An 11,755-nucleotide genomic window follows, 5' to 3' on the forward strand; every position below is an offset into this window, starting at 1 on the left:
ATAATCAGTAATCTAAATGCACACATTGAGTTTTTCCATTTTGCACTTGCGGTGTTTTTGACCCAAAAACAGAAAGTTGCAATAAATATATGCAGGAATAAACTTTCCCAGTATGATTTAACATAAACATTTCTACCGTTCACTGAATTGGCGTGTGTGTGTTCACAATGCAATTATAATATTGTTATGATATATACATTACCTATTAATTCTGACTTTTAATATATATACAAATAAACTTGTATTTATATCTGCTCATCTCTCAGATTCATTTACACTTTTGCTTAATCAGCTTTTGGCTTTAGATCTTTCTGCATGTGCATGCACATTATATTCGATTCTAGCTTTTAATATTGTAATGATGTTGTGTATATTTACAAAGAGTAATTTTAACAGTTATATCAACTATGCAAATGTATATATTGAATATCATTGAGACTGACCACCCACTTAGAAAACAGTAAGTACACATAGATGTTGTTGCATTTAACACCTGGGTAAACCATTTATATTTACCTGGGCCTTTGCTTATTTCAATATCTACCTACTGTCACCTCTACATATTCTATAATTAACATGTAAACCTTCTATTAACCTCCCTGTAATGTGAAGAAATTTTGTTTTGACTTCGTTAACAGATCAGCTACAGTTTGTTTCACATTTCTACGAAGATGATAGGACAGGACTTCGATCGGCAACCAATACCGCAAGGGTAGGTAACTCTGTTTATAGCGTGTTGCATTGTGTAGGTTGCACCTACGTTCACATATAATAATATTTGATTATAGTTTAAAGAAAAAATGACATTAATATCACAGACGGTATGTTGCATCTGTTGATATTATGCTTATGGTAATATAATATCGACAATTCACTAGTATCAATGATGGATCCAGTTTCAATTCTGCCTTTTAATGGAGTACGTATGTAAAACTCCAAAGATCGTCGTCATTTTATCTGTGTTTATCTGTAAGAAGGGGAAGATCGCGGTGACCGAGTGGTCTCTATGTCTTGATATATTACCACAAACACATCTGTGGATCGCAGGTTATAATCTTATGTGGGTTCCTATTAAACTTGACACGTTTTTAAATGATATCGACTGTTGGCCCCCCGGGGGCAGGAGGGGCGGGGCCCAATAGGGGAAATAGAGGTAAATCCTATAAATCGCTACTTGTCCTACAGTTCTGCATGGATTGTGACCAAATTTGGCCACAAACATCCTTAGGAGAAGGGGAACAGAACTTGTTTAAATGATATCGACTGTTGTGGGTTGAACTGGGGGGGTGACAAAACGGACAAACCAAATAAAATAAAGACGGTCTGTGATATTCACCTTTCTTAAATTTCGAAACTTCTGGATCCATCATGCTATCAATAATCAATACTCATATATGATTATATATCATACATGTATATCAAACACTAAGTAATAAGCACAAAATTAACATGCGGAATTTATACATTGTCAAATTTTATATTCAATATGTAAAAGCATGTGCCAAATTACTGTGGAGGTGACTGCTATCATTTACGCTGAACTTTGTATTTTTTCGCAATCAAGACTCAGCCGTCTAGATCGGCGAAGTCGGCAAGCTCTGCCAAACGTAGTGTGGACAACAGATATGCTGATTTAAGGTTTAAAGAGGTAAATTATTATGGAAGGGCGATTTTTTTTCATACAAACTACCTTAGCCCCGTTGTTACCCGAATGTATACACGTACGACTGTTATGTGCGCAATCCTGTATATTTAATTGATTTCAAAGAAATACTCTTCATAATTTTGTCCTTTAAAGGGATTTCTAATTACATTGATGTATGTAGGGAACCTAACTGTATTAAAAAAAATACCCACCTTTCCTTTGTGTGTGCTGTATAAAACAAAACAAAAAAAGAGTGTTTTTATCGGCGCATTTGGTTTTAAGTGCACATTTGCACAATTTATGAAAAAGTCGTATGGCGAAGCTATCTTTAATGATGCTAAATATCCCATGTATTTTCGACCTACTCGTTTTTCATTTCGAATATGTTAAATACTAAATAAAGCTTCGGAAAGCTTGTATTTTGACATGATGACGTTTTGTGTGTTTGCGTAATCGAAATCAAAATTAATATTACACCTTTGTAGTGTAATAAAGATAGGTTTTATAATGCTTAATATACCAATTGTATTTGTCACATTGAAGGATGTCTTTGTCACGTGCATGCAATCCTAACCAACTAACTTACAATTTACACTTAATGCATAACTCTTCGTGATTTCTCACCATTGTATAAAACGCTGTAATTTTCACAATGAACTGTTTTCTTAACAAATGCTGTTTTGTATGCCATGGAATAGAACGCTGAAATTGAGTTTAATGGCCGACTGTAAAAGTATTTTCGTAAATTATGATTTGAATGCTTAATATATACCTCATGCATTTCAGAGCAATCTATCCATTTTGTAAGGATTACGCTTAATCAATGAGTCTATGAGTCTATTTAGTGAGATCAATTCGAATTATTTAGGAATTTGAAATGGCTGAGCGAGAAGCAATGGAAGACAGAATGAAAGAGGCTGCCAAAAAAACAGACGAGTCTTTGAAATCTGTACATAGCAAGACTTCAGATAGTCTCAACGAAGCAAAGAAAGTGAATGATCAACTGCAAAACGATTTACGTAGAGACGTCACGGAACGCCTCAAATCGGGCAATTCTTCCAAGAAGGAACGCCAGTGGCTCATCCAGGAATCTATGTATGTTATATTGAACAATTACTGGTATGATACTAGAGGAAATGAAATTTTATTTTTTTATTTCATTTCTACAACTTTTATTCATTGATATTGGATTCATTAGCGGTACAAATCTGGAGTTGTAAAATCACATTCTAACAAAGCGGCAATTAAAGATCATTTACAGTAAAACTTTCTTTAAAAACCACCCAAGGGATAATGGAAAAATGTTCTTTATATCCAACTGGTCATAATACACAAGGATATTCACTTTGAAATTGATCATTTGGAACCCTTAAAGTAGTCTTATGAAGCAGGTGCTCTTTATAAGGGGTATATCCCTTTCTCTGTGTTAAATCGTACATATAGTATATTTTATGTCTTGTAGGAGTGATGAAGCCCAGTCCCAGGCAGAAAGTCTAGAGAAGGAAAGAAGGGAGAAATACAAAGAGTGGCATAAGAAAAAGAACGAGGAATTGAGGAGAAAACTTCTGAAGGTCTATGGACCAAATCAGGATTACTCAGATAGTAAGTTCATTCTCACTGTCTTTCTTTATTCCTTGATTGAGAGTATAGAATTACAGTTGTCGTTTTTGGATGGGGCGGGGTGATATTGATACCATTTTTCATTATAAATGCGACGATGTGACCAGTAATCCTTCATGGTTAGTTTATTGGCAATGAATGTTGTATTTGAAAAATCATGATATGACAAGGATGCTGTTAATGCTACATGTGTGGTGATGTGACCATGAAAAATCATTAATGAGAATATTCAAATGTGACAAGGATAACCTTCATGAAATAGAGTTATACTTACAAGTTTTGTTATAGGGATGCAATCATATTCCTACATCATTGTTATTCGCCTATAATGCCATGTTTTAATTTTTCAGTCAAGAGTAGCAAAACTCACTCGTTCAAGTCGTCTACCCCACGGATCGCGTATACATCGACGCCACGCCCGAAATCCCAAATAACAATGACAAGTGGCGGTATGTCACAGGCCCAGTACGGTATGGATCGGGAGATCACGGTCCAAATGACGGAGTACGGCATGAGGAGGGTAAAGAAAGATCCAGATTATCCATTCGGTACGCATGCGTGTAGAAGCTTATTAACAGCATGATATTTTGGACATGTCTGTTTCAAGAATTATGTTTTTCGTGCTTGGTATTTTCAAGAAATTATTGTCCTGATATGCTTAATAGTTTGTAACATACCGTTTATACACTACTAAGAAGCGAAAAAGAGCTATATTTATAGAATGTAGTAGTATATAAAATTTGAACCGGTTATTTAGTTTCACTGATGTCAATGGAAATTTAATGAATTTTGCCATATTTACATGGCATTATACACATACTTTAAAAGTCTAATAAACGAATTAAGTTGGTGCAAAGTTTTGTCAACAACCAACTGAAGTAACAAGTCCTTGTTGTCATTTTATTGTCCTTACAAGAAAAACTTCATATGGAAAAACTGTAACCGAACATTCTTTGAAACAGACTGTCCAATGCAAAGTTTAGTTGTATTCTTCAGATATTTCTTATTCTTATTTGGTAACATGTTACCATTTTCATTTTCCATTTTATGGATGGATAATATAATTTTGTATCTGAAGAATACAAAAGTGATATTTGGTGAATGGCTATAAGTTAAGTTATAATATATATGCATTATTATTGATGTATACGTCAATGTTCAAATACATATATCAAGTTGCATGCTCTTACATGTTTTAGACACATTGGAAAAGAAGTGTAAATATATTATCTGGACTGTTTTCATATTTTTGTTCGCTTTTATTATATATTCTTGTTTTCTGGGCGAGTGACCACGTATTGAAAGTACTTGAAGGTCATTAAAACCAACATTTAAAAATGTCTGGATACCCCAAATGACTTTTCTTAAAATGAATATTTTTCAGATTTGTTAATAAAAATGGTAAAATATTTACCCCGATGAACACATTTAAGACATAAAAGTTACAAGGAGGCCTATATTATGTGTTCTGATATCACGACACTTATGTATGCATGTATCACGTTGTATATATTTTGCACGCTTGCGTCAACAGGGAACAAAGTGAAGAGTAAAACAGGTGTCGTACGCAAAGGCTTGCTGGAGCAAGGTAGACTGGAGGGACGCCAATCAGCATGATTTACTTTGGCGCTAGTCTTTTTCTCTCTCCTCTTATAATGCCTTCTTCTTTAATCGTAGTTAACTGCCTTCGAATTTCAGTTTTTGTAATGTAAGAGTAAAATCTTCCATTGTGAGAACGTATTGATTGCTACGTTTGTAAGGATTAAAAAAATCTACGTAATTTTCTCGTTCAAACTAGATTTAGCAATCACTACTGTTCACATAAACAGATAACTCTATATTACAAAAAAGCCAACTATTTACTGTCTGCATATCCAGCAACTTGTACATTTCAAAATTTAAGGAACTTTACAAAATCAGAAGACTTTTTTGTAATTAATCTGAATTTCAAGTAAATTAGACATGGGACTATTCTAAACTTACCAAGAAATGTCGCGTGAAGATAATATCTCCATTCGCTCCCAAACTCTTTGAAATTTTAAAGATTCCACAACCTTTCATTTTTGTTCATCTGTGAATATACATGTCTTTAACTGTAGGTGATTGTTGGTTGTGCAGACGAAACCAACCTATTACTAGATTTGCCCTTCTATTGATCTACAGATCGAGACTAAACGCAATTCACCCTGAATATTACTCAAACTTTGATAAGTGTGAATGCTTTGGTGGATACAAAATCCAAATCATTTATTTATTTGCTCTCGCATGGTTATTGAACACTATCTAGCAAGTAGTTTATACTGACATCATTGCTTTATAATGTGTATACATAAAAATGAGCTTTTGCTAAACCGAATTTTCGAATTTACAAGTTTTTCAAAGTTATATCTTGCTTTCACTGCTGTTGTATCAAAACAGTAATCAAAATTATATCTCGTTAGAGTAATTCATATTTATTGCCTTAACACATATCAATATGTGCTCATTAATCAACAAACTAAGAAAAACGGATCGTTTTCATCATGTGTTCTTCCTTTGTACAATTACTCTTTCGTTGAACCGGATTTTTCGGCCAGTGTTTTCCATATTCATGAAAGTTAACTGCATCTTTAACATTGAAGTCTTAATTTTCTTTGATATTAAGTGCTTTCAGCTGCTGTAGTTTCCAGATGCCTATGTCCAGTAGTATATCCAGTAACTATATATATATATAAACTGGCGTCCTACCTTGACTGTATACCACTACTGATCCTCTATATCCTCTTTGTCTTTGTAGATCATAGTGAAGGTATGTAGCGTTGCCAACCCCGTATCGGTGATATGCTGCATGTGTAGTCAACTAACTGTAACAAAATAATAGAGTTATCCCCTTTTGTTAACATTTTTCTACTGATAACTCCCCAGCGAGGTCACTTATAAACTAATATTGCTAAAGATGGTCCATTGCATTTAGGTAAAACTCAGCTTCTTAATATATACTGTAAAGGGAAAGGTTTTTTTCTTTTTTTATATACGATTGTTAACTTGGTGGAATTATTACTTTCTGAAATGTGTTTTCCAACTTTAGAATAATGCGCTAGGATGTGTCCAAAGGAAAAAAAGTTTCATAAACAACCAGTGGTGGGGCTTATAGGAAACAAAAACATTGCCGTATTTAGTCTGTTTTATATGTTTAATCTTTTCATATCACAACGCTTCATCTCCATATTGTGTACAAACAATACCCTTTCCCTAAGTATACCCATTAATGATAACTAAATATGGCATGTTCCCCTTGTATGACTCGACAATAGTGTTGTGCATGCTTTATTTGAATGTGACATTAGAGCAGATATTAACATTATATATACTTAATGCTTTATTTTCAGCAAAAGTAAATTATATAATATTAACATGATGTTACTTATGAGTTACATAAGTTGAATGCTATATCAACGTTACGTGCGGTTAGCATGATTGCATTATTCATTGTAAGATCATACAACTGCATGATGTTTGTTATAAAGCTAAAACATTCCTTGGATAATTGATAATACTTAGAGATGATTATATTAAATTGTTTACGGTTTGAAATGAAGTTAATGAATTTTGCTATCTGCACGTAAATATTATATTAATCAGATGATTGCTTAATTTTTGCAATGATATTTTAATTTATAAAATAATCATGGCATAATTGTTAATGCTTTACATACATTTATGTATGATAAATGCTTTGAAATTTTCATGGATAAGTTTTATATATTATTGATGATATACATGTTTTACTGAATAATTGCTTGCTCGGTTTAAAGATTATAAGTGTTCGATTTGCCTTTCATGAATATTGTTCGGTGTCGTTTTATTCATATTGTGGATTTTTGATGTAGACGCATTGCATGGCGAGCTTCTCACAAACTAAAGAGGTTGCCTCCCTTTAAATATTTATCAAATGATGTCTATAAAATAAGGGAGACAACCTCACTCCATTATCATACCATTATCAAATACAATGCATTTGTCATTTGTTTGAATGTAATTGTTCCTGTTGATTTGATTGTTTATTACAGAATGTCTTTAATTTTCATTATTAGTTTACTTATAATGATTTACGTCCCTTTGATCTAACCTCATTCTGTTGCTAACACCATAATAGATATAAACCACTGTTAAACTGTGAACACACACATCTCTCACAGGTTGATATAGAATAGTCTAGCTACTGTTCAAGGTTTTGGTGACGGGACAAATAAGTGTAATAGTATTTTCCACCACAGTTCTTTGTCACGATGGAGGATTAGGATTAGCTCGTATTTTAGTACAAGTTACATGATGCATTGATATGTGGGACACATTATGATTATTTTATTAATGTAACAAGTGGGTATTATTGCCTTCGGGAAGGCCTAAACAGAATTAATCTCTGAATGGTTAACATTATCTTGCATCATTTGTGTTTTAACCTTTACTTTACAAAGCAAAATATGTCAGATGAATTGAAAAGAATAACGTATACTTACGTTGTCCTAATTTATTTCAGCCAACTGGACGCCGAAGTTTGATGGTTCTTTGAGGCCTCGGGCGGGACTTGTGTTCGTTGAACCGGAAGTGTACTCTGAAGCATTAAAAGAAGAACAAAGAATGAAGAAGGCTTATTCAATAGCGGCACGTAGTAGTGGAAATGTAACTATGGATGACGAACGTTTGTTAGGTCCAGTGTCTTCATGACCTATCGCGTAGTTAGACTTCTATTGAATTATGGATGTTGTGAACTGACTAAATGAAACAAGCCGAAATGGAAAATGTGCGATACCAGATGCAGGACACGAATGAAACGCCAAAATAATTAAAGGACATGTTCATCATCCAGAAGCGATCTTAGATAGATTGACACAATTCAAATATCTTCATATTTGGCTTTAATATAAAAATGTGGGATAGGACCTATTGACTTCATTTCCTCCATTTTGATTGACGAACAATATTTAAAGACTGCACACTCCTACAATCGGTGATTGTTTCAACTTGTACTGTTATTTGTAATTCATGCTTTCGAAACAAATATTAGACAATATTGATTACTATTATTTTCAAATTAGTAATATATTCTTGAGTTGATGGGACCATGTTTGATGATATTTATCATAACTATCTTATATTTATAGAACCTGTTATATGAGTAAATGTTCACTTTTAAGTATGTGTCAAACTAGATGCCACAATTTCTGTGTATCTGTTATTTTTTAGAAGCGACTGTGATTAAGTTATTGCAATTTTCATTATTAATATTTTCATATAATATTTTAACATGTTTTACAGGTCTGCGAGACAAACATAACCTGAGTCCTTCATTTAGCCTGTGATAAAAAGTTGTTATTGAATTTAAAATATTATTTATTTACGTAATAGATACAACGTACAGTAAATGATGCTAATATTTCAAGCTTGAAGGCCGTAAGTTCTAATAAGATTGTTTTGTTTACATATTGGAAACATATTTTGATAGGTTCATTCAAGACAAATTGAGTTTTCGGTGATTTTGCGTTGTGAAGCAAAGACTTAGTTCACATTCAGGTAAACCAATTGCAAGGTTTCATTGCACCGATCAGATATCTCTATCAATTAAAGAAAATTATATATCAACTCGCAAGACTTGTGTGTTTACTGAAATCAAACATATTGGTGAATGAGCTATGCTTCTGGTTTCATTTATGAATGCTATATTACTTTTTTTCTATAAATCGTCCTTCATTTTTGAATGTGTAGTGAAAGCAATGTTTTCTGTGTGGAAGTTTTCCATGGCTATCTAATCTATAATTTGTATACCTGGTTTTATTTGGTGCCATAGTAACACAAATGTTTTAACAATCGTTTATCTTTAGTGTCTCATGCACATGTTAAATGTAGTACAATTCTGTCTGAATCGACACTTGCGGTACCGTAATCAAAATTCTGTTACATACAGTTTTAGGAATCTTTGTTAGGAATCTTTATTTAATATAAATCTGCATACTTTTGACATTGTGTATTACATTACATTATGTCCATGTTAGGAATCCATGCATCTCAATTTGTTCACGTCTGATGTGTAAAATCGTGAGCTAGGTACGATAGCATATTCATATTGTCAACATCCATTTAATATCTTCTTCAATGTGATGGAGAAATTGCCAATGGTTTTGCATAAATAATGAAATATCAATCAAATCATCGTTGCGTTAACTACAATTATAGTATGATTTATATACCACAGTAGTTCTCAACCCTAACTGTGACGAAACAAAATGAATAACTTTGACTTCATAACACTTTGAGAATATATAGGACTTCATAGCATCGATGATATATTAATGGTTATGAATGGTGATTTTAATGGTTATGAATGGTGATTTTAATGGTTATGAATGGTGATTTTACTTCTATTTGTTAGTCAATGTGTGACATTGAGAACCATTCTTATACATTTATCTTAGAATATCGCAATTTTTTTCTATTCAAATGATTCTGAATGAGTAATATATTATCCTTTTCAATGTGCATTCAACTTTTAATTTCTTCAATTGATACACATATTTACTGTCATCCGGAGTTTTCAACGTATTCAAAATTATCTTTAATTCATTTCTCGATTACGTACAAAGCATAGTAGATATCTATTGTAAATTACGACAGAAATTTCGCTTCAGATGACGTAGTTGGCCAAGACTTGTGACGTTGTTTTCATTTAAAGTTTCCATCTACAAGACACACTAGTGCTATTATATATAGTCTTTGTTATTGTGTGCATTTGAAGTCAATACCTGCTACTAGACACAGAATTATACTAATATTCACTTATATGATATTTCTTATTTCATTATGCATTCAGTACCTATGAATGCAAACTGCATTTATTATTGTTTTTCGTTACCTATGATATTTGCGGCAGTACATAGAGATGCTCTAGATATAAATCTCCATATCCAAATTAAAATATAATCAATATAATAATTAGTTAGATCAAGCTATGACTTTATTTAAATTTGAAATTATGTAAGGGGGCACAGCTCGAATGTACAATTCTTTCTTACAGGTGTTTGATACGATGACAATCTGTGACAATCAATGTATATTTTATAAGATTAATGCTTCTAACTTATAGAAACAGACCTATGGAAGAAATATATTTAATTTATGATAATGATGATTTAGTGAAGAAGTGTTTTACTTCTGTGATCAGAACATATGTGATATGCTTATAATAATGTCCAATATCTGTGATATCCTCACTTCTATATGCATAATACTGATATAAATACAGCGGTAGACAGTACACGTAATACTGTGTTAGTACAAATAAAAGATTCTCGGTTATTCTTGTATTTTGTTTTATTTGGGAACACAGCGCACTGTCCATCACTGATTAATTTAATTCATTTTTGTTAACGACCTTTTCAAAACCATGGTCTTTGAGGTACAAACGTTACACGTCATCAAAGAAACATGGTAACAAACCTCGACCTATTTAAAGTGTCGGTAAAAATAGCAGTAAAACCATACACTAAGACTCCTGAAAATACGTGAGGAATAAGGACGTAACCTCAATATACTGAGAGCAGGACTACTACACCACTAGGCGTGTGTAGTGATTATTACTACAGATTACAAATAGGTTAATGTTGTAACTTTGGTAATCACTCAGTAACTACAAACCACTTGGTTTTCGTGGATACAATATTTCGCGTCTTCCTTATTGCCAACACATATGAGATCAAGGATTCTTCTGTTATTCGTGCATTTAAATGGGCATGAGCTTTATAGAACTATTTGGGAAATATGAATTCTCAAAGCTCGCTCGCGAAATTACGCGAAACTTTGTATCTTGTGGAAATAAAATGGTTTTTAGTTACTCTGTTATCATTTCATAGGGAGGTTCTCACAACTATTCACATAAGTTGCTGCCAGATATTCTACCAATAGAATTAAAATATGTCTGAGCTTGAATTAAATAATGTCTTCAACTTTGGATACTTTCACAAATTAGATTCTTCGAAAGGAAGTGGGATACAATCAATATTGTATTACTAAAACGTTTTGTCCACACGAATTTTAAGAAACAAGTTGTTTGATTCCCAAAAACTTATGAAAAAATAATTTTTATACTAAAAGAGACGAGTTTCACTACTGAATCTGTAAATTTAAATCAGAATTGAATTATATTTTCAGATAAAACATTGAGAAATACATTAAATATTGAACGAGGCCTGTAGACTAGACATAAACCTAGACCACACACACAGACGTGGAAAGCTCATTATTATATTTCTATTGTATAATTCACATCTAACAGTAAAGCATGCCTACACTGGCTAATATTAAATACGATTATAAACACTACCCATTGAGATTGAAAACGACATTGTTGTTCTAGTGGAACAATAGATCAGAGGATCAACGGTTTATACTTGTACTTGCTATGTCAGGTAAGTATTATAATCGGGTAGTATTTGGACGCACAGTCTTCACACATAA

General features: G+C 32.7%; 1 protein-coding gene and 1 long non-coding RNA gene across 16 annotated transcripts in view; one reads left to right on the forward strand and one right to left on the reverse strand.

The window, feature by feature from the left end:
- Window positions 1-7,861, reverse strand: part of LOC138318685 (uncharacterized) — a 57,715-nt gene extending 49,854 nt beyond the window's left edge. Inside the window, exons 1-2 of the long non-coding RNA XR_011207906.1 lie at window positions 7,765-7,861; window positions 5,993-6,108 (exon numbers count right to left, since the gene is read on the reverse strand). This is a non-coding gene — a long non-coding RNA (uncharacterized lncRNA). The remainder of the gene's footprint in view (window positions 1-5,992; window positions 6,109-7,764) is intronic.
- The window catches only part of LOC138318683 (inversin-like), a 69,036-nt gene extending 58,439 nt beyond the window's left edge, over window positions 1-10,597 (forward strand). For 7 of the 15 annotated variants that reach the window (XM_069261281.1, XM_069261282.1, XM_069261283.1 and 4 more), the window contains 7 exons: window positions 639-712; window positions 1,565-1,648; window positions 2,514-2,740; window positions 3,108-3,247; window positions 3,616-3,813; window positions 4,800-4,853; window positions 7,785-10,597. In XM_069261281.1, coding sequence (XP_069117382.1) covers window positions 639-712; window positions 1,565-1,648; window positions 2,514-2,740; window positions 3,108-3,247; window positions 3,616-3,813; window positions 4,800-4,853; window positions 7,785-7,972 — 965 coding nt within the window. In that variant the 3' untranslated portion in view covers window positions 7,973-10,597. Of the gene's footprint in view, window positions 1-638; window positions 713-1,564; window positions 1,649-2,513; window positions 2,741-3,107; window positions 3,248-3,615; window positions 3,814-4,464; window positions 4,728-4,799; window positions 4,854-6,041; window positions 6,054-7,784 lie in introns of those variants that run through there. The other 8 variants (XM_069261285.1, XM_069261286.1, XM_069261291.1 and 5 more) reach the window with 6 other exon arrangements.
- Window positions 10,598-11,755: the final 1,158 nt, after the last annotated feature.

This window comes from Argopecten irradians, chromosome 3, assembly GCF_041381155.1.
Source record: "Argopecten irradians isolate NY chromosome 3, Ai_NY, whole genome shotgun sequence".
Lineage (NCBI taxonomy): Eukaryota > Metazoa > Mollusca > Bivalvia > Pectinida > Pectinidae > Argopecten > Argopecten irradians.